The 25,506-nt window shown below is 45.9% G+C and overlaps 11 protein-coding genes across 11 annotated transcripts; 4 read left to right on the top strand and 7 right to left on the bottom strand.

The window, feature by feature from the left end:
* Positions 1-429: 429 nt before the first annotated feature.
* Positions 430-1,620, bottom strand: TGAM01_v209158 (dihydroflavonol-4-reductase; the record flags this gene model as incomplete). The annotated part of the gene is made up of 4 exons (XM_018809971.1): positions 430-713; positions 778-952; positions 1,017-1,340; positions 1,402-1,620. The coding sequence occupies 4 exons, from the start codon at positions 1,618-1,620 to the stop codon at positions 430-432; spliced, it is 1,002 nt and encodes a 333-aa protein (XP_018656794.1).
* A 1,587-nt stretch (positions 1,621-3,207) lies between these two features.
* Positions 3,208-4,307, bottom strand: TGAM01_v209159 (hypothetical protein; the record flags this gene model as incomplete). Its single annotated transcript, XM_018809972.1, has 4 exons — positions 3,208-3,430; positions 3,480-3,598; positions 3,652-3,914; positions 3,965-4,307. The coding sequence occupies 4 exons, from the start codon at positions 4,305-4,307 to the stop codon at positions 3,208-3,210; spliced, it is 948 nt and encodes a 315-aa protein (XP_018656795.1).
* Positions 4,308-6,335: 2,028 nt separating this feature from the next.
* TGAM01_v209160 (oxidoreductase) lies at positions 6,336-7,633 on the bottom strand (the record flags this gene model as incomplete). Its single annotated transcript, XM_018809973.1, has 2 exons — positions 6,336-6,878; positions 6,944-7,633. The coding sequence occupies 2 exons, from the start codon at positions 7,631-7,633 to the stop codon at positions 6,336-6,338; spliced, it is 1,233 nt and encodes a 410-aa protein (XP_018656796.1).
* Positions 7,634-9,299: 1,666 nt separating this feature from the next.
* TGAM01_v209161 (hypothetical protein) lies at positions 9,300-10,195 on the top strand (the record flags this gene model as incomplete). The annotated part of the gene is made up of 3 exons (XM_024550500.1): positions 9,300-9,695; positions 9,791-9,928; positions 10,004-10,195. Coding segments are annotated over 3 exons (726 nt in total), but the record flags the coding sequence as incomplete, so codon positions are not given.
* Positions 10,196-12,163: 1,968 nt separating this feature from the next.
* Positions 12,164-12,620, bottom strand: TGAM01_v209162 (hypothetical protein; the record flags this gene model as incomplete). The annotated part of the gene is made up of 2 exons (XM_024550501.1): positions 12,164-12,522; positions 12,578-12,620. The coding sequence occupies 2 exons, from the start codon at positions 12,618-12,620 to the stop codon at positions 12,164-12,166; spliced, it is 402 nt and encodes a 133-aa protein (XP_024404746.1).
* Positions 12,621-13,090: 470 nt separating this feature from the next.
* Positions 13,091-14,215, top strand: TGAM01_v209163 (hypothetical protein; the record flags this gene model as incomplete). The annotated part of the gene is made up of 1 exon (XM_018809975.1): positions 13,091-14,215. The coding sequence occupies one exon, from the start codon at positions 13,091-13,093 to the stop codon at positions 14,213-14,215; it is 1,125 nt and encodes a 374-aa protein (XP_018656798.1).
* A 570-nt stretch (positions 14,216-14,785) lies between these two features.
* TGAM01_v209164 (hypothetical protein) lies at positions 14,786-15,843 on the bottom strand (the record flags this gene model as incomplete). Its single annotated transcript, XM_024550502.1, has 2 exons — positions 14,786-15,367; positions 15,436-15,843. 2 exons carry the CDS (start codon positions 15,841-15,843, stop codon positions 14,786-14,788), a joined length of 990 nt encoding a protein of 329 aa, XP_024404747.1.
* A 472-nt stretch (positions 15,844-16,315) lies between these two features.
* Positions 16,316-17,836, top strand: TGAM01_v209165 (FAD binding domain-containing protein; the record flags this gene model as incomplete). Its single annotated transcript, XM_018809976.1, has 1 exon — positions 16,316-17,836. One exon carries the CDS (start codon positions 16,316-16,318, stop codon positions 17,834-17,836), a length of 1,521 nt encoding a protein of 506 aa, XP_018656799.1.
* A 394-nt stretch (positions 17,837-18,230) lies between these two features.
* TGAM01_v209166 (hypothetical protein) lies at positions 18,231-18,872 on the bottom strand (the record flags this gene model as incomplete). The annotated part of the gene is made up of 1 exon (XM_018809977.1): positions 18,231-18,872. The coding sequence occupies one exon, from the start codon at positions 18,870-18,872 to the stop codon at positions 18,231-18,233; it is 642 nt and encodes a 213-aa protein (XP_018656800.1).
* Positions 18,873-19,307: 435 nt separating this feature from the next.
* Positions 19,308-20,769, top strand: TGAM01_v209167 (hypothetical protein; the record flags this gene model as incomplete). The annotated part of the gene is made up of 2 exons (XM_018809978.1): positions 19,308-19,496; positions 19,555-20,769. 2 exons carry the CDS (start codon positions 19,308-19,310, stop codon positions 20,767-20,769), a joined length of 1,404 nt encoding a protein of 467 aa, XP_018656801.1.
* Positions 20,770-20,878: 109 nt separating this feature from the next.
* On the bottom strand, positions 20,879-24,198 carry TGAM01_v209168 (hypothetical protein; the record flags this gene model as incomplete). The annotated part of the gene is made up of 6 exons (XM_024550503.1): positions 20,879-20,951; positions 21,007-21,164; positions 21,566-21,735; positions 22,278-22,456; positions 22,502-24,042; positions 24,109-24,198. 6 exons carry the CDS (start codon positions 24,196-24,198, stop codon positions 20,879-20,881), a joined length of 2,211 nt encoding a protein of 736 aa, XP_024404748.1.
* Between the last annotated feature and the right edge of the window lie 1,308 nt (positions 24,199-25,506).

The raw sequence follows: 25,506 nt of genomic DNA on the forward strand, positions 1-25,506 counted from the left end.
TGCTGCCACGACAACAAAGAAACCAAATCCTAGAGCAGGGCAAGGCCTTTTGGCTTGGCCTTCCAAAGTAGCAGCTAAGCCAGTTCCAAATACTTGTCCGGCGGAAAGAGTTGGATAACAACGTTGTGCTGCCCGATACTACCGACTTAAAAAACATAGCCGTTCCCGCGGCCGACTGAAATTACTTCGCTGTGCTGTCTCTTAAGCATGACCTTAGCCTCGATTTCCAAAGGCGCAATCATGCAGGTCTATAGCCCCCAGGATTCAAAATATTTATTTTCAGTTTTGAGGTCAACAAAATGTAAAATATTCATTTACAAGATAGCACAATACTAAATCTTGACATGGAACTAAGAGTAGAGCAATATACCACACTGTTGAAACCACGGAATAAGCACACATCTATCCACCAATAATACAGTATCAGAATCAAGCTTTCTCTAATTTCCGAAGGCTGTTGACTGCATCCACAACAGTATCCTCCAAAGATCTGTAAATGACTCCGAGATCGGCGTTGGCCTTAGTAGTGTCTACAACATAGGCGGGCGGAATAGGTGCTCCAGTTTCTCCCTTTGGAGTGGTTTCACGCAGCTCCGGGAACTTGGCTCGAATAATATCGACAATCTGCTGGTAGGTGTAAGCCGTAGCAGCAATCAGGTAGCGCTGGTTTGCAGCTGCCGGTTTCTCGAAGGCTAGAACATGGGCCTCGGCAACTTAACAGAGCAGTAACAATTAGTAACAACCTTGAATGTTTCCATTGCTGAAATTGAGACTTACGATCGCGAACGTCGACATAGGAAAAGAAAGCGGTAGGCGGGACTTCTTTTTCCGATCCGTTGAAGAGGCGGTAGATATCGTTGGAAGAAGTGTTTAGCGCCTTGGGGCTCTCTACATGATGCAGAAGAGGGCCGTAGATAAATGGAGGGCACAGTGCCGAGACTGTGAATTTGGGCTAATCGAGATGGGTTAGTAAAAGGTATTGAAACTGGTGTGATCTCTTGCAGCATTGGACGTACCTTGTTGTTCTCAACGTAATCAAAAGCAGCCTTCTCTGCAATTGTCTTGGACGCTAGATAGGCGAGAACAGCGTTTCCACTCTCGATGGCTGCCTCTTTCGACACGGGATTCCAGTCCTTTTCTGTGTAGACGTATCCTGGTCTCTGGCCTTGCAGAGGATCCAGGATTGACGCAATTGAAGATGTTATGACCACGCGGCTAACATTTGCGTTGCTATTTTGGATTGCTTCCAAAAGATTAACCGTGCCATCCACGGCGGGCCTAAACAGCTGTGCCTCGAAGTCGGCTGCTCCCAAGATCATAGGAGATGCAACATGTATGACCTTTTGATCGTTTAGCGGTGGAATTCAAGTGACATAATCAGGAAAGACTTGCACCTTCTACTCCAGTCAGAGCGTTATCAAATGCATCCTTATCTGCAATGTCTGGGACAACCACATAAGAGAGTTTTGCACTGTGCTCAGGATGGCTGTCAAGGACTTCCTCTCCTCGTGCTTCCGATCGAACTGTGGCCTTCACAGTATAACCTTTGTTGAGGAAAGCCCGAATAACGTGAGCTGCGGCAAAGCCGGAGCCACCAGTGATTAGAACAGTGGAGCTCATTTTTGGTAGTGGCTATAAAGAAAATGTTTCTTTTGTATTTGTTGTTATTATTGTTGAGATGGAATGTTTATTCTGTAGCCGCGTTCTCAACGATCTTATATAGTTTTCAACATATACAACCCAGCTCCTCTACAAGAAGTGACGTTATTGACTGCACCATGAGATAATCCAACTCTTATTGATTGATGTTTCATATATGTTGCTTACAAACTCCTTATATTAGACGTGATTCCGTGAGAACTATTACCAATCGCTTGCTGTTAACGGGTCACTTACAACATTCGCGATTTCAATGCAACAATGCCTGGACAGATTCCATCGCGATAGATAGACTAGGACAAAATAAGATATATCGAATCCCTGTCACTGCATGAACGATTTGTTTAGCTTGTACACTAGACCCAAGTGGAGACACGCTACCCGCCTTTTCAAATACGCCCGATCGTTGACTGCTAACTGTGTATCTCTAAGCTGCCATACAAAAAGTATTGAACCGCCTTTGTGATTGAACCACGCTTATCTAAAGGATGTCTACATTTGGTAACTAAAGACAATTGAAAGACAATTGACAATTTTACTTTGTGACGTAGCGAATGAAACTATTAGAGGGAGAGATGTAACTATGCCAGCTTGTGAGTTGAGAGCTTTCGAGAATTTTGGGTCAAAGTTATATAAAAACATCTGGCCACGTATTCAAATGAATAGACCTATTCATTTCATAAGTCTATATACAAACAAATGAAAAATATTGAACTATATGAACAATAAACGCAACAACCATGAGATAAGCTAACCCAAAATACAGACTTATAGAGTAAGACAATAGCAGGTTTCGTAGCAGATTACATTACAAGCAACATGCCATGCTGAAACTGGCAGTCCAGTGAATTATATTGTTCAATGCGTGAAATAATAGTTGCCATCGGAAGACGGGGGATAAATATCTTGACTAACATACACATGCGTCATGTAGCTTTATCAGCAGAGCATCAATACGCTGAATAAATTGCTTCATTGGCTTCTCGTTGAGTCGCTACCTTACAAATCCGTCGACATGGGGGCAAATAGGGCACTAAACTCCAATCTTTCTCTATCAGATCTGTATTACAACTATGTTTCCTCATAGATCTGCCTCGATAAATTGTTCAAAGTCGCCCCAAAAGCTGAATCGCACCAAATAAATCCATTTATGGCGGTCAGATAGTCTTGAGAAGTGGCCAATCCTGTAGACCAAGCGCTGCCTGACAGCAATACCGCGAACTGTGTTCTTAGATCGTCGAATAGAATTGGCGAGCACGCAGCAACGGTGAGTATCCAAATGAGGAACTTATTAGACGTCTCCCACTTGGGAAGCATTCCTTCCGAGCCAAGTATGAGCAGCAATTTCGTTCCGTATAACATTCCCGCACCAGGCTCAAAGTCAAATTTGGATCGTAGATTGCCGAGGTACAGAATTCCTGCAAGGCGGAAGCATTCTCTTTGACGAGCATGAATCTCGTCATATATGGAGGAGCGAGGAAGACAGAGAAAGTGGTGTAACACTGGCGAAATGTGATAAACAGGAAACAAGGGATCCATCCATAGATTCTACGTCAATATTTCCGCTGCAACTATATCATTCAGATGCTTCAACTGGTCGCAAAGATACTGGGAGATATCACATCGTTCGACAGTGGGTATTACACAGCCGGACGAGAGTTTAGCCATATTGAATAATGTCAAGTCTAGTTTGCTTTGACTAAAGAGGATATCATTTGGGAGAGAGTACTGGGGCGCCGCATCTTGTCGAAAGCGTCCGTTGACTTCGATCCTTTGCAAGAGTCAGTCAACCTTCAATATATCAATGCACAGAGGCTTACCAGAACATAGCCAGTCGCAGAGGGCGCGATTGGATTGAATTCTCGCCGCCTCTGAGGTGAAGGATACGCGCAAGGCCATCCATATGGACCTGGAAGATCCCAGGCTCTTTGATCAAATTCTGCGGTCTGTCAGAATACTCAACCTTTCAGCAAGCAGAGCACCCAAACCTACCGCATACGCCGCTGATGTCAGAACGGCAATGACAACCTCGTCACTCGCACCAGTTGCGACACTATTCAATCTCTGCTGGAGATTTTGCGTGGATATCATAGAATACCGGGCGTCTTCTCCTGTATCGCTCTCGCAGCCCAGCCAATGAACGAGATGCCACGCAGATGCAGAGAGCATTTGTGATAGCGCTATTGTCTCTCGAGCGATATCCACGAAGCCGATTTGAACTAGCGTGTTGAATTTGGGGCATGTGCCATCATACACTATTCGATTTGATCAGAAAAAATTCATCAAAGTGGTGGGAGAGGCAAACTGTGATCCCAGAGGCGATGGGCTCGACGATCGCCTCCCAATCCAAAGGACTGGAACGGATCGGAGCGACTCGCATCTAGCAGAGTTGTTGGTCCAGCAAGTCTTCGCATTAATGAAGTATTGAAGTTATGGAGCGAACCATCGAGTAAGGGAGTTATGTCGAGTTCCACGGCTGTCTGACGCCGCTCATAGGGATGCTGACGGCGATAATTGGCTTGAGCGACGCTGCGGACTCGTCTCCGGGTCTCTGGATCTCTGCCCGTGTCATCGCCAGATAAGACAATGAACTCGAATTGCTTTGGACGAGAATTATTAGAGTCTTCTCTTGATTCTCGATTGGACATTTTCTGCTGACACTTTTTCTTGGCTTCTGTAAGAATGTGGCCGTGCTGAAGCCACACTCTTTGTTAAACGAGATCCCTTGGCAACTTGGTAGCTTGACTTATGATATGCTGACTAACCAGAGAGACCCTGTCTATTGAGCGTTTAGTTGGGCCCTAACACTAGAGTCAAAATTGGCTTTTCTGTCGTTTACTGGACAGAGATACGATTTCTTAATGCACCATTTCCTGATAAGATCGGCCCATATAAACAGTAAAAGAAAGGGCGGAGGCGAAGAAATTAGTTGACAAAAGCAAGGGTTTTTACTCAACGGCAAGATTTGCCTTCAACCTCAACTGCATCTGGTCAGCTGTGCAAAGTTTATACGAGAATGGATTACATACAGTTTAAACAACCATCTACTGGGACTATGCTAGCCAATGATTCATTGTCTTCTTACTAATAAGAATTACTAAAGTGACACTCACATTTATCCGCCTTATTTATGAATATGTACGGATAACGCAGTCGCATGTTGGGTCCGTGGCGAGCACTCTGACAGAAACACGCCAGCTCGGCCGGACCTTCGGCAACGAATCCAATAAATAATCACAATAAGTTAAAAAGGAAACAGTCAACTGATAAAAGACCACTTTTTTTGGACTGCCTGCGCTCAAAAACATTATGTAGTCTTTGGAAATAAAGATGGTTGTCTTTCTCAACTGTCTCCCCTTGGCGCACACGCTGACCAGATATTTCCCTTGGTGGAGTTTTGTTTGCTTCGTTGGGGGTCACTGTCGTCGCGGCCATATATGTTCCGGGTCGAAAACCAGATCATCCAGTTGGTTTCGTAGATATCTTCTTAGAGAGCGGGACATATTACTATATTTCTTTTGTTAATACTAATTGGTCGATTTACATTTTACTATCACTCGCCCTACTGTTAGATGATTTGGACAGGCTGTTGATAGCACATACCAAAAACTCACGGGCGGCTTGAAATCTGAGCTTTTGCTTTATAAGAAATTGAAGAATTTTATCAAGATAATTGTTAGCGCCGCGATGCCGATACCAAACGCCATGAGTACCTTTATCCCTGAAAGATAAACAACAATCACGGGAAATGAGCTTTTCTTCATAGTGGTGCCCTGCCGGGTAAGATTAAAGGATATATCTTCCGTCAAATATGCTAAGACACTATTGCACACGATCTTTTTCACGTTGGGTAACCTATTAAAGTCTGGTACTGTTAATGATTAGCTCCACAGGCGATCAAGTTGGGACGGTAAAGCCTCAGCGAACATGCGCATGAGTGCTATTAGTGTTTGTGTTTTTGACTTTCAATCAGGAAAATTCTCTTACCAGCCCAGATACCTTACACTAGCCACTCTGTTGAAGTTTTGCAAGCCGATCAATTGATTGGTCTTGTCCTCCTAGTCCAAGACACACGTGTTTTAACACCATTTTCCTTTCGTTCTAGGACCATCGCCATATAGAAATCCGTATATACCACAACCAGTTAGATGACTACGTAAGTTGCCGATGCTGCGTTTTACGGGCGCAAACTAACTACCAACTTTAAAACCATCAAAAATATTACTGGGAGTTTCTGAGGCTGCTGTTTTCCATAATGCTTACTTTTCGACATCGGATTTGTGCAGTGGATGCGAAAATGTGATAGAAGCCACATGCAAGTGAAGTGTGCAACGACGCATAACATCGAGGCCGCGCCATGAGGCGACCATGCGGCGAAGGATTCAAGCAATATAGGCTCATCATAGCGCGTTGAAGGGCTCACAGGCAAATATGGTATCCAATCGTGTGTTCAATACAAAGTGGCGGACGACCGTGCTGGGGCTCATGCCATTACAAGGAGGACGAGAACTAGGCCAAAGAAGTGGGAGTGCGCTGCGCGAAGCGTATAAAAAGTCCTTGAGATCTTAACGGCAAATTTGCTTAAGCCTAAATCTAATTACTTAGCTCTATCTTCAACGCTCATCTTCCTTTACTACATGAATCTTTGGCTGAACATCGATGTATACCTATGGACTCTAAAACTTAGTGTCCAAACTCCTTTGTGCTCTCTCATACTGATGAGGCCATTTGACGTTCACACCCAAGTCGTGTGCCGACCTCAGGACCCACTCAGGGTCTCGAAGAAACTGTCTTGCTGCCACGACCAAGTCAGCATGCGCCTTATTGTCGTCATCGACCAAGGATCGCGCCATTTCAGTTTCGGTAATTGCTCCGACGGCAGCAATGGTTAGATCAAGGCCATCCTTCCGCACTGCCGCCCTAATCTGCCCCGCAAGGTCAGTTTGGTAACGCGGGTGAAACTGTATACGCTGCTGGGCATTGTTGCCTCCGCTGCTGACGTCCAAAGCATCAATACCAAGGTCCGGCAGAAGCTTTGCAAGCCGAATGCTTTCATGAATATCCCACGATGGCTCGTTGTTCCATTCCATCCACTCAGTAGCGGAGATCCGAATCCACAGGGGCATGTCTGCAGGAATCACACCTCTGACGGCGGTGACCACTTCTCTGAGGAGTTTGGTACGATTCTCAAAGTTACCGCCATACTCATCCGTTCGTTTCTACGTTGAAAAGCGTTAGCTGACTTATTCAAGACCATGTTTGTAAGAACACAAAGAGTACTTACGTTGGATAAAGGAGACAAAAACTCATTAATGAGATAACCGTGGCCACTATGGATCTCAATAAGATCGAAACCAGCTTTGACAGCACGAACTGCAGCATCCGCAAATTGTTTAGACAGCAGTTTAATCTCCTCGATAGTCATGGCCTTGGGCTGAGCGTAATCTTTAGAGAGGGGAATTGCGCTAGGTGCCACAACATCATCTGGCCATCCACCAACATCCTCGGTCGCAAGCTGTTTCTTGGAGACTTCCGAGAGCCAAGGAGCCAGTGTGGTGGCTTTGCGACCTGCATGAGCCAACTCAATGCCTATCTTAGTGCCCTGGCTATGTACAAAGTCTGTGATGCGTTTCAGGGGGGCGACCTGGCTATCAGTCCATAGCCCGGAGTCGTGGGGAGTAATGCGACCCCGAGCTTCCACAGCGGTAGCTTCAAGCATGATGAGCCCAGCGCCTCGCAATGCAAATTGGCCCACATGCACCAAGTGGTAGTCGGTAAGATGGCCGTTGTCAGCGCTGTACTGGCACATTGGTGACACCACGAAGCGATTGTGCAGCTCAACGCCACGCATTTGGTACGGCTTTAAGAGAGTTGGTACTGATTTACCCAGAGCTGTTCCAGCCGTGGGCTGCTGTTCTGGCGTGTAATATGGCACGCCTGAAGCCGCTTTGTTGGAAAGATCAAAAGTCGGCATGTTGCTGATGATTGACAATGTCGAGAGTAATTTGTTAGTTGTTTCCAAGTATGTGATTCGGGCAAGCCACCGAACTTATGTAGAGAGGCAATAGTAATAGCTTTAAGTGTGAGTTTGGCAGCTTTTTATATGCAACAAAATATATAGCTTTGTAAAGTCTTTTCGGATATTGCTTTATAAACATTTTGCGTTTGTCACCTCCTATGTTTTTTGTCAGCACGTACATGTTTAGGAACTTTTGGCATGAGGGTTTAGAACGTGGTGAATCAGTAGGCATCGAAAAGTTGCTTGGTTGAAAATTTGGTGGTTAGCGGCAGCTCCGACTAATCTTTGATGCTGCAACTCTGGTAGTATACTCAAGCATCAAGCATCGAAGGCTTAAAACGCTAAAAATAGCCTAGCGAGTAAACAGGGATTCAACTGCCTGGAAAGAGACTAGTGTCTCTCCTACCCTGCCGTTAAAGGCGGGCGATTCGCTACATGGTTTCGCTTAGGTCGGTTTCCATCGCATAGCTCGTTTATTAACCGAATACTAGTAAAGCTTGGGGTGCTACAAGTTTGGACTTACACGCGGATCGATCATAGTTTTATTATTAACATTACAAAAGCAAAATAATACTTTATGTATTATTAATACAGCAATAGTAGGTATATTAAAAGAAAGGATTCATGTGGGTGCGTGAAACTTTGTTATTGCTACATTAAGATGAATCATCCAAACCTCTTGAAATGCTTGATTATTTCCTAACTGATGCTTCTATATAATGAACGCATAATTTGCCTACGTAAACCAAAGATTCTAAACACTTGTTCCGAAGTTTGTATCTGGCATGACACATGTTAAGGTGAATCATTTGGGGGGTTAACATTACTGCCCACAGTTTTGGCTAGGAAGGAGATGCTGTATTGAACAAACTACAAGCCGTAGAGGCCATATGGTGCAATAGTTCCAAACGTGTTACTTTGTCTGACCTGTTGTCTGCAAAGCATTCTAATTAAAATGGCGTAAAATATTACTTGAACTTTACCAACTTCTACCACAATGGTAGCAGTCGCAATCTTGGAGTTTCTTTAGTTTTCCTCGTAGATTTATAATTGCACAATTATATATTATGACACTTGTCCTCATTTGGGCAATTGATACCCTGTGACCTCACCCCACCACGACTGATAGTATGTATTGGCATGAATCTGGTTCAATGGGTTCAATGACATGAGGGCTAGAATTACGTAACACAGATGTGCCAACGGACAGTACGGACGACTTCAAACCCTAACTCAAGGTGTGGCGTTGCTCACTCTAACGCCACGCAGGCATTCGGATTTACTTAACAGAAAGGCAGCCATGTCTCTAATGCATGGCCATTTGACTGCATATTCCATCTACTAACACGGAGTTACGATTATCTATAAACTATTTTTACAGACCTTACACGAAGTATTTAATCAGCATCATACAGCGATTACACGGCGCCGGCACCGCATTCATACACGCCATCATGGATGGGGAACAGAGGGCATCCAGCAACAGTGGCCTGCATTTTGTTGTTTATGAAAATGCAACAAGCTCGCAAGATCCAACAGTCCGCGATACAATTCGGCGTCATGCCATGAGACGTTGCAAATACGCGTAGGCGAAGACAAAATTATAGCAATCCCAACGTTGGGCAATATCCAGTGGTTGTCTCAGAAAATTCCTTTTTTGAGTCTTGTCGAGTCCCTCATTGGCCTACATTTTGAGATCCCACATCTGAGATCGGAATGCGGTAGTTACAGAGAAGCGTCGCACGCGCCACTATCACCTGCAGACAGTCGGAAGCTTCTATCTTTTATTCCCAGCCGATATGGACGAGTTCCATCCTTAACCCATGCAGCAGACTGTCTTAGCGCAAGATTACAACAGATTATACAAGCCGATAGTCAGCGCACGTCGATTGGAGAAGTAGTCATCCTCGATCACCACGCCATGGCTCTGAAAGCTCTTCAAGTGGCCATCGATGACCCAGATGCGCGGATGCTGCCTGAAACTCTCTGTGCAGCGGAACTCTTATATTTCTTTGAGGTACGTGGCTTACAATGACACTTTTATCCCCAACAGCTTAGAAGGTGATACGAAGAATTCTAATTTCCTTGGGTTACTACTTTGCTCCTCAACAGCTTCTGAATGGAAGACCAGAAATTCATCCCTATAAATATCACGGCGCTGGTGTGTCCAGATTGATCCAGCTACGAGAGCCAGAGAATTTTACGACAGACTTTGAGAAAGCATTATTGATGGCTTACACTGGACCATTGGTAAGTCAAATCCATAGCGCTTCACACTGAGCGAGACCCACAAGCTGGTAGGCATTTCCACTTACTATTACCAAGTTTAACGAGGCTTTACTGGATAATACTGCATGCTTCTTAATGGAAGATAGATGGCTGAAGACTTTGAATACATCGATCGCCCAATATTCACCTTCATCTCCGGGTTTAGCTGACAGCGTGCTTGAAATTTGGTCACATATTGTAAATTTGCCAGCTCTTTTCAAGGAAACTACCGATCTGGTTCTATCATAACGGCCTTCTTTACAAGTTACAGTCCAAGGCATCATAAATCGCCTAGTAAATGATCTTGCCATTCTAGATATACGACTGGATGCAATTAGAGAACGAAGGGTGTTTCATGAGATTGCAGATATCAGAAAAGCGGCTTCGGCCATCAATCCAACTGCTTCAAGGAACGATAGGTTCTTACACTCGGGACAGAATCAGCCATGGCCGGTTTTGGAAGCAAATTATGTCATGTGCTGGCTTATAAGAGCGCGGCTGCTCTCGGCACTGTCTCCTTTCCATTTCCACAACTTAGAGTCCAAATGTCAAGCGTGGTCAAAGGAGACTGTTAGATGGAGATTAGACTCTTCCAAACTTGTACAATCGGGGCTTCTTGGCGGGCTGTATATGTTTCAGAGTGTTTGCGTGGCTAATAGTATAATTTATACTAAAGAAGTCTGGGCTGATGGCTGGACTGAAACTATGAACAAGTACATTGCTAACCAAGAAAATAGAGGGATGATTGAGAAGTGGAAGTATAAAGCATGGTGCCAAAAGATTGGGCGAAAAGAGTCTTGACGTTATTTTGAGAAAATAAAGGCTCTATAGACGTTTAGTCTGCCTTATATAGCTTTATATATACACGTTCCGGGATCATATTTAGTACTTTCTAAAATATACCTGCAACAAAAGGCTGTCTTATGAAAATATTAGACTACTCATAAGCAACAACCACTATCAATAAGGAAACACCACCTTTACTCTCAGTAGGCTATCTCATCCCAAAATATCGATGCCTCCGATATGAAAGCTAGGTCTGACCAAATAAAGTCTCTCATAATCTCAAGTATTTTTGAACGGGCGTTACAGCCCATGAAAGATCTTGTGGATATATTCGTCCGAAGAAGCTCGATATACTTGGATCGAATGGGTCCAGCAGAAGCGAATGTGCCGCCAATATACTGGAGCCAGAGCAGCATATCAGGATTTGCATTCCACATAGTATCTTGTTCAGTCCTTTGAAGTTGATCAAGGAGCCGTGAGGATAGATAAGACTTCAAATCATACATCAGTACAGTATATTCAAAATATGCCAGAACACAATAACTTACTGGAATGGCTAGAGTGCACCAAACTTGACAACATAACATGACAGAACATATATATGCTGCAATATAGCAGCATTTGAGCATGGGAGAATTTTTGACCAAATTCACAAGCCTTGACTGAATAGAGGCTGTATGATTGTTTATGTAAGCCATGATAAAAGGATCGCCTTTTTTAAAGCTCGAACAGTTCCGTATGCACTGCAATGCGTGCAGATCTTCAAGCACTTCGATGAAATCATCACTTAGCAAATATGCTATTTTCTGGAATCCCGAAGGAAGTTGGTAGAAACTAGGTGTGAATGAGTCTCGTTGCCACAGTAGTTCTGAGAACGTAGTGTGGTCAACAGTTCGATCAGAATCTGACAGAATTGACGCATTTAAATCTTGCCTATACTATTGTCAGATATTGATATTTCCAGTCCCATTAGATGTGATTCACCAGAAGATTGCACGCTTAATACCAGCCGTGAGATAGATACCTTGGCTACGAGAGAGTTCAAGTAATTGTCTCACTGCTGCCATATGAAGTTGCACTTGAGAGGTCATCCCCAATTGAGCCTTGTGAAAGAGCATTTAGTATCCCTGCAAGCCAAATCCGGGATAGATGCCTACCTCTACACCCACTAGTAGGAGAATGGCTCCAATTGTGGACTCTGATACGGCCCCTTTGGCGTAGGTCACTTTGTCCCGAATGCAGCCGATAGCACAAACCTTGTATTTGAGGCATTCGACGTCCAAGTTTCCCTCCGTTACTGCAAACAATAGCGACAGCATAACGGCATTCGCAAGAGCAGGGTCAGTTAAGCCCGTACGGAAGACCGTGTGGAAGTTTTGGAATGCGAGCTCCTCTGTAATGCTAAAGACCGGTTCAGAGGCCTTCCTAGCCCTATCTATGCCGTTGAAAGTCAAAAACCCAACTCATGTCCCTCATGGTAGATAATTTCTTACTATCATCCAGTAGCATTTGCAGCCGCGAACTGTCCACAGGAAGCGTACCAAAAGGATCAATCGCGCTCGCAGATAAAGCCGGGATGAATGCTGGGGGTTCCATGGGATGTGATTCTTCATTCAGCGTCTCAGGCTCCTCCTTCAAAAGTGTTATCCGAAAGTTGCGTTTTGATTCTTGTTCGAGCAACCGTTTCGCCTTGAGAGCATGCTTAACTGCATGTGACTTGGCCGAGCGATTCGCGCTACGGTCCTGTTTGCTGCAAGGGCCTTTGACCGGAACGAATTTAAATTCATTGGCTGATAGTGTTTAGAGCTTAGTTATTACGAGATGCATGGGATTTGCGTAGCCTACCATCTTGGTTGAGCGGCTGGGTAACCATATTGCCACCAGTCATGGGGACCACGTTCTGGATTAAGTTGTACAAGGATCAGTAGTAAGACACATCAACTGAGCTCGGTTTTCCGGCTTCCGGAACATCCTGTGCAGACCTGCTGGATGGATTTAGGACTGGAGATTGGAAAGACATATCAAGTGCGTGGCTTATAAATCACGAAGTCCTATAGTTTCTTCTAGCATGGCGCTAGCCCCACAGCACTCTTTGGGAAGAACGTCACTACCCGATTAGGAAGTACGTTAACAGTGTGCATCTCCATCTTGCATTCGGAAATACATCAACTTTTTTCATTAAAATTAAAACTCGTCAAGTTAGAATATCAATTACTGCGCAGTTGGCTATCTCCGACGCCTTTGTTCCCCATAAATGAGAACTACAAATGGCAGATGCTGCCCGTTCGAAAAGTTTAAGCTTCCAAAACAGACTACAGCTAAACAAGCCTCTTAACTCCTATTCTTCTCTTCTCAACAATGGATAACTCTCAACTCTTCAAACCATTGAAAATCGGCAATGTTATGGTTGAGCATCGCATAGGGATGGCCCCGATGACTCGACTCCGTGCAACGGATGATCGTGTGCCATTGCCACTTATGGCCGAGTACTACGGCCAGCGCTCTACTATGCCAGGTACCTTGCTGATCAGTGAGGGCACATTGATCTCGTACGAATCTTCAGGTGGATTTGCCAATGCACCTGGCATATGGAACGAAGAACAGATCGCAGGCTGGCGATCAGTCACCGATATTGTCCATGCCAAAGGAAGCTTCATCTTCTGCCAGATCTTTGCCATGGGTCGTGTTGCAGATGAGCAGTTGTCTCAAAAGGACGGAGTTGAAATAATAGGCCCTAGTCCTATTCCAGTGGCCGAAACCTCGCCAGTACCACGCCCCATGACACTCGATGAGATCAAGAAGACTGTCCAAGATTTTGCAACAGCTGCAAAGAATGCGATACTTGCCGGTTTTGACGGTGTAGAGGTTCATGGTGCAAATGGCTACCTGATTGATCAATTCATCCAGGACAATAGCAACCAGCGTCATGACGAGTATGGTGGGAGTATCGAGAATAGATCCCGCTTTATAGACGAAGTCATGAAAGCTGTCGTCGCTGTTGTAGGACCGGAACGAGTTGGTCTTCGCCTTAGTCCCTGGAGCTCATTCCAAGGAATGAGAATGACAAACCCGATACCGCAATTTGCAGACATCATCAACAAGGCCAGCGAACTTAATCTGGCTTATCTTCACCTTGTGGAATCACGAATATCTGGCAGTAGCGATAGCGAAGGCAGCGAAACATTGGAATTCGCTTATAACCTCTGGAACAGACCGCTCCTAGTAGCTGGCGGGTACAAGTTGGACGATGCCAGGCAGCTTGTTAATAGATATCCTTCTAAAGATATTGTTGTTATGTATGGGAGGTACTTTATTGCAAACCCAGATCTGGTATATAGGATCAAGGAAGGGTTGCAATTTGACAAGTACAAACGCGAGTCGTTCTATACAGTCAAAAGTGCACTAGGCTATGTTGATTATCCATTCAGTATAAGATACCTTCAAGACCAGAGTGCTGAGACTGCATTTACTCAGAAGATATGAGAGACGAGAATAGCAAATCTTTCTCTCCGGAGGTTAGAGGCAACTCTTTCTCGACGTCACTGCAGTAGGCCGGATACAACATAAGAAGGCGAAGCTTCGCGACGATCAGTGGCGCCATCGTCAACAGCAGCCGACTCATCGGTGTGGATATCGTCCGGCAGAGGCGAAAGTATGTATCATCTAAGTAATCTGCCAACTTCTTCAATGCTGCCTCTGTGTCTTGAACGCCCGCTGCTTCCCCATACGGATGGATAATACTATTATTGCTGCACGAAGCAGCCAGCTTCCACGCTTCGTATCGTATCAAAGGAAACGCCATTTCCGTGTAGTCATGTCGCTCATAGAGTACAGTAGAAGCAATTTCCATGTCGTCATCATTGATATTCAGCGGCATTCTTGTGTCGAAGCTTGGGGGCGTAACGGTAGCCTCCAGGCCTATGTCTTCCGAAATACGCCAGTCCAGCAAGCATAGATGCCACCAAATGCGGCGTCGCATCTCCGTTTCGAACGGAGATAGGTTGAATACAGAGCCATCTCGATGCAAGCCCATAGTTCGTGAGATCCGGACTGCTAGAGAAACAAGGATTCCAATGTTACGGGCTTCATTTCTAGGTACGCAGGTCTAGATGGAGATCGGTAAATATTACTTATTTCTCTCGGGACAATAACTTTGTTCAAAAGTCTTACCAAATAGATAACAAACGCCTGGAGAACCCGCAGGTCATGAGTTTGAAGCACTTGAGCGTCGGTCAAAGCCTTCTCAACCGCTGTTCTAAAAGAGGTAATATAGCTTTGGACGTCGAACGCAAATTCGACTCTAGCTTGAGACGATGAAAGAGAAGATACTGCACTGTAACAAATTGCTAGTAGTAAGGCGCGCGTCTCGGAGCCAAGACTGCCCTCCCATAGTGATAGATCAGTTATGTTTTGTTCAATGGTAGGTTTGTGAAGAACCCTAATGAGGGGGTCGACGTTTTGCAGGTATATCTTCCACAATCGCAGTATCTGGCCAAGGTGAGGATTCGCGGCCGCCGTCTGAGTTTTCGGTATCGCATACGGGAAAAGAAAAGTCCCGTAAGAGAGGTTTTCTTGAGGGATTAAGTCAAGCGCGTACGCTAAAGTATATCCTGAGCTGGAATTGGGCTTTTCAAGCTATTCTCAGAGATCCCATTTTAGCAACTTTATCCATGAAGTTACTTCCATCTTGGAGGCAGGCAAACCTTTGCTGGAAGCTCTGCCCAGAATGTTTTCATCACAAAGCGACTTTTTCCAGGTTCGTTGACTAATAAACGGCCTGGGCGCTGTTGAAAACGCCTTGATTCATCATCGGCTGAGTCTTCAGCCTCAGCTGGTAAATTTCTCACAGAACTTTGATCATCGCGTGAGCCGAGTAGACGTTCAAGGTCAGCGACTCTTTCCGCGAGCTTTGAATCACGACATTTAGATTTTCGATCTCGACGAATCGGCTCATCAGTGTATAAACAAGCGACGCTTCCACGAACGCAGTTCGAACAGGGCTGATTTCGGTTACATTTCAGTTTCCGCCGATAGCACTCCGCACAAGCTCTTAGCGGCCGACGTGTATTTTGTCTTGGTAATATGAGACGGGGAGATCTTCCGCCATTCATGATTAGCAGGCTTTCAAAAACATAATAAAACTTGAATTGAAGAATGAAACCATTCAGCCGAGTAATTGGTAGAAGCAAATGTTGACGCTGCGGGGTTGAGACAAGCCTAGGACAGGACTGCGACGCGAGAGGCCCGAGAGGCCCGAGAGGGCCATCCGCTGGCAACCGAATGCGCAAAACCTTCCTAATTCCGAACATAAGCAAGATGATCGGCCGAGATAATGATTGAAAGGAGTCGGACATACGACACAATGGATCTTGCGGCTGGGCCATCTAACATGATACGTTGTTTCGGCTCTTACGGATTGTGTTAACGATGATGTTACTTCAACGGGTGTTGAATGCTTTCCAGCATAAAAGGCCAATGGTTTCATGTAGACTTGGAAAGAACGACAAACATCATTATATCGTCTAATTCCACTCTACCACTACTAAAGAAGCAAATTTTATTCACCAAGAATTTCCCGCTGCAATGCCTGATATTATTATTGTTGGAGCTGGCCCGACGGGCCTTTGGCTCGCATTGGAGCTTCGCAGCGCTGGGCTTGAAGTCACCGTAATCGAAAAGAATATTAATCGAGATATTCGTTCGCGAGCTGCTGCAATGGCAGCCGGTAGTCTTGAAACGTTCGCGACTCGTGGTATAGCTCAGCGATTCATTGATGCTGGAACACCAATACACTCAATCCATTACGGTTCATCAGAGAGTCGGCTGCACATGTCAAGAGAATCCTTGGGTACCAAGCACCCTCACTCTTTGATGATTCCGCAGGCAGTGACGGAACAGCTCTTAGTAGAGCTTTGCCAGGAAAAGGGAGTCGAATTCTTCTTCGGTCACCTCGCGAGTGGTCTTGTCCAAGATAGTAACACAGTCGCCGTCGAAACCGAGACCGGAGACGGCACAAAATCTACATTCACCGCTTCGTGGCTCGTTGGGTGCGATGGAACAAAGAGTGCGATCAGGAAATTAGCAAACTTCGAGTTCCCTGGCACTGATGGCAATATATCCGGTTGGCTTGCAGATGTACTGGCTACCGACCCTCCTTCTCAACCACTATCCGTCAATAACGAATATGGGTCGTTTCTAATGCAGCCTCTCGGATATCAAAAGTACTATCGGCTCACCGGAGTGAGTATAGGCACCATGAATTTGCCGCCAAGTGCAATTCCAACGCTGGATAATGTCAAATCCTTCGCAACTGAGGCTCTTGGGACAGATTTTGGGATACACTCTCCTCTGTGGCTCTCTCGCTTTTCGAACACCACTCGTCTCGCGACAAATTTCCGCAGTGGGCGTGTCTTTATCGCCGGCGACGCTGCTCACCAATTTTTCCCAGCTGGTGGTCAAGGAATCACAACAGGAATTCAAGATGCTGCGAATTTGGCGTGGAAGCTAGTTGCTGTTGCTCAAAGACGATTGACAGGGGAGAACGCTGATGAGCTTCTAAACACTTACAGCACGGAGCGAAAACTAGCATTGCAGGCCATAATCAAGAGCACACTAGCCCAGACTGCTCTGTATGCCTCGAGCAATTCAGTACAGTCTGCTTTGGCAGATGTTGTATACGAGCTGATAGCCCACCCTGACTTGAACAAGTTGTTGGTGAGGCGCATCACGGGGTTTGGAGACCCATTCCCCACGAAGGAGGGCGGTCAAGATCCGTTAGTAGGCGCAAGGGTAACTCACCTCGAAGTGGGCGGTGGATTTGAACTACTCCATAGTGCCATGGCTGTGGATACCTTCATTCTGCTTGTGCGAGATCTCAACCTTGAGCCACTTCTTTCCGACTGCATTAGTCCTTGGGCCGCTTACATAAAGTGTCTTGGACCAAACGACGGTATAGTTTCCTTTGGTCAGCAATGGGAAGGCGTGGATGCAGCTTTGGTCCGGCCTGATGCGCGTGTTGTTTGGGTTTGCCGAGATTCATCTCCCAGAGAGCATATTCACTTGTCTATTAGGAAATTACTCGAAGAGTTATGTAAGGAAATTTGACCTAGAATTGAAGTATGATTGCACTTTATGGCAATATTACATCTAGACTCTTAAAGTTGTGAAGGCGTTTGCAGGGTAGGATGCACTGAAGCTAAATATACATAATTTACCAATCAAGAATGGACTATTAGCATAGTCGCATCATACAATTCAATCTCAAGTAATAGTTTGGTCTATAGTACTCTAATCGATTATGCTGTTGATTGCCGAGCATCAAGCTTGCTGTGCACTCCTCTTCTGAGTAGTACATTCGAATCAGCAAGTAGCATTTAGCCATTTGAATTGCTTACATTACTCATCGGCTTGTGGATACACCCAAACTGTGTACAATGGCATAATTTATGGTGTTACATAGCTGAAAGCTGCATTTTTAGTAGATCATATTAAGAGATATTTACATAAATCCCAGTAAAGCATCATCTAGGCTCGTAGCCTCCCGAAGTGGAACTGATTGGCCCTTTCTGGGTAGCCCAACCTTGTTATGCCACACGACTTTCATGCCAGCATTTGCTGCGCCTTCGACATCTCCTGCACTGCCTGCAACAAACAGTACGTCTTGGGCCTGAACGTTCATAGCCGTTAAGATAGCTTGGTAAGCTTGTTTGGCGGGCTTGTAAAAGCCACTCTCCTCTGCGGTGACTACTGCATCGAAATTCCCAACTATGTCCGCCGCAATAGTTCCTAGACGTTGCGAACAATTGGTTACTACGCCAAGTCTATAATCATGAAGTCTCAATTGCTTCAGGACTTGCGCAACTTCAGGCCATGGCTGCAGTTTGTCCCAATTTTCCAATAATGTCCGAGGAGCCGAGCCAGGCAAGCCAACATCCTGTGCGGCTTTGTGAACGAGCTCCTCATACGGCACATAGGCGCCGGTGCCGAAGGTCAGTTCCAAGTACCGTTTGCGCCAGCCTTGAGCTCCTACTGCGCTCGTGGAAGTGGTAGATGCGTCCCACAGAGCCCAAGAGTCCAGCAGGGCAGTAAGGAGGTCGAAAATAATGGCTTTTGGTCGCCAGGTTGACGATGGGGTTGTCATGATGATAAACAGCTTGTGAAATATGAAGAACTTCAATAGGATCTGGATAAGGTTGAAAATCTGTCGACTAGATGCTTCAGAGGAGCAGATTGACTACAGATATAAGACCTGTGCTCACACCGAAAAGCATGGATTTCCTAGCACCAAGTGTAGCGTCTGTGGCTTATACCTCTTCATAGCACGGGGATGACACCACCCCACTGATCGCAGCCGTACACTTCATTGGGAATAGGCGTAATATTCCACATACCCGATCCGCTGTCATTGCGTAACGTCGCACCCGCACACTCTTTTCGGTTAATGGCTTCGTAACCCACATCTCGTATAGATCGCGGTAGAGGCATACATATAACAGTCTATAAGAAGCGAACGACAGCACACAACAACTTAAGTACAATCACGCGCACTCAACAGCAAATTCATCGCACTGTCATAATGGAACCGCATCGAATGTTGCAGACAGCCGGGGATTTTCGACAATATTATGTCGGAAAACACGTCACTCAGCTACCGAAACCGGCTTTGATACTCGACAAGGCCAAAATGTATCGACACTGTCAGTCCCTGCTTGATGCCGTAGAGTACTTAGGCGTAGACTTTCGGGCGCATGTTAAAACACACAAGGTACACAAAATCATTCTTCCAATGCTTCCAACTCCCGAAACTAACTTCAGACCTACAGACCCTAGAGGGGGTCCGTCTGCAAGCTGGAGAGGCTAACAAAGAGGTCCGACTCGTAGCGTCGACTGTTGCCGAAATCGAGTTTCTACGGCCACTGGTGCGCGAGTTCATAGAAAGTGGCCGCCCAGTTAATATCCTTTACGGCATTCCCCTGCCGCCTTCGCAGGTTGATCGCCTAGCAGCTATCGCCCGGCAGCTAGGTCGAGGTACCATTTCTGTCATGATCGATCACACGTCCCAGCTGAGCCATGTAGCTCGCTTTGCAGAGCAAGCCGCATTTCCGGCCGGGGTCTACCTGAAGGTCGACACAGGCTACCATCGAGCGGGCTTGCCTCCTTCTGGCCTCAACAAGGACGACTTGGTCTCCAAACTGATGAGTCTTGATAACCAGGGCACCATAAACTTCATTGGCCTTTATTCGCACAGCAGTCTCAGCTACAATGATTCGACTGCTGAGCAAGCAATGGCCAATCTCAAAGGCGAGCTTAGCGGGTGTCTTGATGCGCTGGAAGAAAACGCGCGTTTGTTCCCAAGCGATAGGGAAATCACAATCAGTATCGGAGCTTCGCCGCAGGTGACTTCAATAGAAAATTTGCTTGGAGCTGAGGGCAACTTATCAGAGGGCGCCCAGTCTTTGAAACAGGCCTTGCGCAACGCCGTGACTGGGATGCAGTGTGGGTTTCGCACCAGACTGGAACTTCATGCTGGTGTATATTCCGTTCTGGACGTGCAACAGCTGTCTACAAATTCACGAGCTCACTTTGGAGACTATGAAGATGAGATAGCGGTCTCTGTCATGGCAGAGGTTTGCAGCCTCTACATCGACGGTGAGCGGCAACAACCTGAAGCCTTGCTTGCTGTTGGAGTGTTGGGCCTAGGACGTGAGCCCTGTGCAGCATACGAGGGATGGGGCATTGTTGATCGCGATGCCTACTCCCCTAATAGCCCCCATCCTGATCGCCGACTGATTGTGAAGCGCGTGAGCCAGGAACACTCCATTGTGTCATGGGGGCTCGTCAATGGGCATGGCGATGAAGATTCTCAGCAACCCATACCGCTGCAGGTGGGCCAAACCGTGCGCATCTATCCGAATCACTCTTGTATTACGGGAGCTTTATATGGCTGGTACTATGTAGTAGACTCTTCACAACATCCCGAGCAAGTCATAGATGTCTGGGAAAGGGCAAACGGATGGAAAATGCCGATAGCCAACTAAAATTCAGATTGTTCAAATAGCAATAATTACAGGCATTATTATACACACCACCTGTTGTCATTCAGATAGGTCTTGTCTGTCATGGCAAGATAAGTCAGTAATGCTGAAATCAGTCAGCAACTACCGCAATGCATTTGAGCTCAATATCCGAACCATAGGGCAGTTCCTTCACAGCAACGCAGCTAAACAACAATGGTTTCAGAATGTGTAACAGCAGAGGTTATTTTTTGAACTTACGTTCGCGCCGGCTTGAGATCTCCCCAGTAAGGTTTGTAAGCGAGAGACAATTCGTCAGCGTCGATGATGTTTGTCAAAAATACCGTGACCTCAACTACGTTCTCTATACTGGAGCCAGCTTGCTTGAGAATAGCCTCAACGTTTCTCATAATCTGATGCTGCGCAAATAAAGTGAGCTGAGACGAATAAAACTGGACAAGCTCAGGTGACAAACAAATCGATCAATGACCGTGCCGCGAACCATTTTCTTCGTAATGGGATCAGCACCTAACACGCCTGATGTAAATACAAAACCATTGGCGATGATGGCTGGCGTATAAACGCCTGGACGAAGCGTGGGAGCATCGTCAGTAAACACGCCGAGTTTGTTGAGAGACATTTGCGAGTAATGAATTAGAGTGTATTTTTGACGACACAACACTCAAGAGCCATAAAATATTTATTGGGATATAAGGTGCTTATTACTTCACTGGTTCCATGAGGGCAAGATTTCTAGCTGTGTTTTATACACTCGTAGCATCTGCGAGCACTCTCGGGGGAATAAGTTGTTGATTCTTACAGAGGGATAACCGCATAACGGCGGTCTCTCGTACTCCGAAAGAGGGAAAGCTTGAATGTCATCTGCATCATATCCGACATTTGTTTTGAGACTTCGAACTTGCCCGCTGGGGCGCGCTCCCGTGCACCAAATGCGGCAAGGCTCGAAATTATCCGGGACAATCTGGGATGCTGTCCGACATCATTCCTAATATTGCGTTCCCGTGCACTACAAATGGTAAGTTCGATTCAAATTCGGCATATATTAGAAAGCAGGAGTGAGTCATGATAGTAAGATTACAACTGGTAAAGTGTCTATGACGTGGCGGTCGCGGGAGATAACAAAATGGAAAATTACAAGCTGTGAATTGACCACAGGTAATGAGTGCCAAGGAAAGTTGGCCACTACGGCAAACGGTCTAAACAGAGAACGGAGGCCTGGCCACTAACACCGGTCGCGATTTGCACGCATTGAGAGAAGAAGTCGATATAATCCCAGTTGATCGAATTACGCGAATGAATTTGCTGCTTATCAATAATACATGTACGCTATGAGATGTATGGTACAGGTTCCTAATACCGCTTACAGAAATAAAGAGCGGTTATTTCCTCTCATCTCGGCGCAACCAAACCCTCTGTTGAGACATGGTATGAGGCCAATTCGCCCGTGCTTCTACATCGTCCGTAAACCAACATTGAAGAGATCAACTGGCTGGAATACGATCCAAACTTACCCTTACCACCCCCGTCATCCACCGTCTGAAACAGCGCGACCACATCCAGGCCATTTCTGCGCTCGCGATTAATAAGTCGCACCGCATCTAGAATTTGAAATACTGGAAAGTTCCCCTCTTCAATCCCATCCCGACCCAGACGCGTTTCTAACCACCCCTGGATCCAAAGTCCAGTTTCACTATTTCGAGAAGAGAGAGCACATGTTAATAATAGCCCTGCGAACCCGATGGTGTAAGCATTGAGACAGATGCAGTCCTCCCAGTTGATTCCAGCAGCAATGCGCAGCAAGACGAAGATCCAAGCCTCTATTTCTTCATACTGATCATCAATATTATGCACAGACGCACTCGCAAAGGTCTGTAGCGGTCCCGCGCAGTGCATGACGCGGCCCACCACGTAATAAGCCATGTTCATGGCGGACTGATGAGACGAGAAACACAACGCTTCGTCTTCAGGGATTTTTAAGTCGAAAAGTTTCGGATGATTTGGATTTGCCTCAATCTCTACCAAACTTGGGACGTAAGCGCGCCACTCATCCAGCTTCTCAGAGTACATCTTGGTCAAGGCCACAACCTCATTAGGGATAGATGAATGTTCGGATGCTGGATTGGCATTGTCTACAGATGTTGAAACCGTTGTTGTTCTCATCTGATGACTTTTTCTTTGTCTTGCCCAACATGCAATAAGAGCGGCGGTGTTAAGACGATGCGATTCGCAAAGGATCCAAAGGATAGTAGCCGTACGACCGCTTCCAGTATTCGAAATAAATTGCAAGTCTGGACGAAGTAATGGAGTGGAGTAGTCCTGAAAGAACTCGGGAACCCCAAAATACGCTCTGCGCCACCAGTTTTGCATCTTGACTTCCACCCAAGCCGCAAGCAGGCCAGCACCGTGAGGAAAGATGCGATCAGCAGATTCACTGAGGAGTTCTTCTATTCCTTGAGAATGTATATAAAATCCTTTGAAGTATCCCATTGATGATTCCACATAGCAGAAAAGGACAAGCGCAGCGAAGGCCAGCATTGGGTTTGAGACGTAGTTTTCAGGCCACCAGCAAGACATTCGGCGAAGGGCTGAGCCGTAGAGCTCGCTGCTGCAAGCTTCATGGCCAAAATCTGGTCGGAAGTAGAGCCCTGGTGAGTCGGATGACGTAAACAATCGCCTCTGTGGAAGTTTGCGACTCATGCGACTGGCTGCAAGGGTGGCCATGGTGTCTGTGATGAGTGACGATTGGTCGCGAATAGTATCCATAAATTTGAATGTCACATTTAAAGCTGGCAAACAATGAAGCTTCCAAATACTCATGTAGAAGCCGACGGCATCACCGGCTCTATGCTGTGGCACAGATAATGGAGCCAAGTTCATAGTTGTCCCCTCGGCGATTCCCAAGTCCAACGGCTCGTCGAAAAGCTCGGAATCAGAATGAATCTCCCAGATTCTGTTCTGATTCTCGGTAGCATAAGATAGGCTGGGATCCGGGAATGGGATCATGTCCGCACTCAGTACATGATCCGAGTCGAAAATGGTATCAAAACCGCCCTCTACTCCTATAGGCGAGTGCTCTGAAGGCTTCGACAACGGCCTTGTAACGGCAACAGTTTTGCTTGGTGGCGGGTTTGGCGCATACAGTGGAGTGACTGATCGTAGTCCAGCCTTGCGTGATCTTGACGGGCCTGACACGCTGCGAAACTCAAACGTGTGGGAAATCTGCTCACAGGCTACCCCGAGCCTCTTGCAGAGGCTGCAAGGTTTCCGCTCATCGCACTATAGGGCTGTCAGCCGAGACATTGAGTCTTAGCACCATGAATCAAAGTGAACTGCTTAGCACACCTTTTTCCGTCTTTGCCTGCACGTTTTGCATCCAGAACGAGAGCGACAAATGTTGGTCTTTTTCGGCCGAGGCGGAGCTGGTTTATACATGTTGAGACGTGCTGACGAGAATTGTAGAAAGTGAAAGCTGCTTGCAAGTTTGCTACGAGTAAAAGTTACCCTGCAGCGCGAGATCGTCCCCCGGTATTACGATCAACTCTCTACAAGAAAGCTAAAGTATGACTCAAGTCGCCCAGCAGTAGGGGCTAAACTAGTCCACCTGGTCATTCAATCGCGGAGACGGCGCAGGTGAGAGAACCCGTACTTCTCAACGAGTGAAGTCTTTTGTACTGGGATTTGCAGGAGAGCTTTTCAATATTGGATAAACGTGAAGAAGTTTAGGTGCATAAGACGGAAGAGTAAACCATTACCCATTTACTAGTCTTTGCCGACCAACTAGGTGCTAGCCCAGGACTTGCCAAATTGTGAAAAGAAATTGCCGAGCATTATTGGATTACCCCATGAATTTCGCCCGTGGCAGGAGAGGTTATCAGTCTAGCCTTTGTGGCTATTTGTTTCAGTGGCTCTCAAAACACCTATCCCATCATGTGAACAACCGAAGGAGAGTGAAGACGTGAATTCATTCAAGTGTGTCATGTCCCACATCAGCTTTTGCCCGAATTTTCATTCTTCTCCATTGGAACCAAGAACTATGAAATAGTTCATTTTTATATCTCATACTTGATGCATTTGCACTTTCGTGCATTTAGGTACGAGACTTTCTCTCCTTACTGCACCAAGGCCATAGAGTGAGTTAGGTAAGCCTCACCCTTCGGTGTTGTTATTAAACCTGCCCTTGGTGGTGGTTGGAGAGACTACGAAGCATTTTTTTTTTTTTTGCTGTAGTGAAGGCAGGAGAGAGCATAAATCTGCACAGAAAGTAGTTTGAGAACAGAACATTTATATACCAATGTAACTTCCATGTAGTAAAGTGCTAAATCGCGATTGACAATAGACTCGCAGATCTCAAATCCTTAGGCCCGCAACTTTTGACAGTAAGAGTCGGAATGATGTTTATATCGTTCTACTCTGAAGAAAGCAAAAGACTTTGTAGTGGTCTAGGAGCTCCTTTATGTATCGATCCTGTTATCGAAATGCTCTTCCCATCAGGCGTGCTGAGAATGATGGGGAAGGAAAACATCCACTTTGTCAATTTAAACGCATTTACTGATATAAATGGAGATATGTCTAGCTTTTGGCAGAGATATGTGACTGCGCTTGCTCGGGGACGATGCCATTCGTTGTTGTCCAAAGTGTATCAACTTGAAAAATATAGTGTAGCTATATATTGAACCATTTTTGACTAGCTACGGTAGGTACAACCACCATATTTATGCTAATAATATGATTATTGCCTCT

This window comes from Trichoderma gamsii (genome assembly GCF_001481775.2).
Source record: "Trichoderma gamsii strain T6085 chromosome Unknown Scaffold_43.2, whole genome shotgun sequence".
Taxonomy (NCBI): domain Eukaryota; kingdom Fungi; phylum Ascomycota; class Sordariomycetes; order Hypocreales; family Hypocreaceae; genus Trichoderma; species Trichoderma gamsii.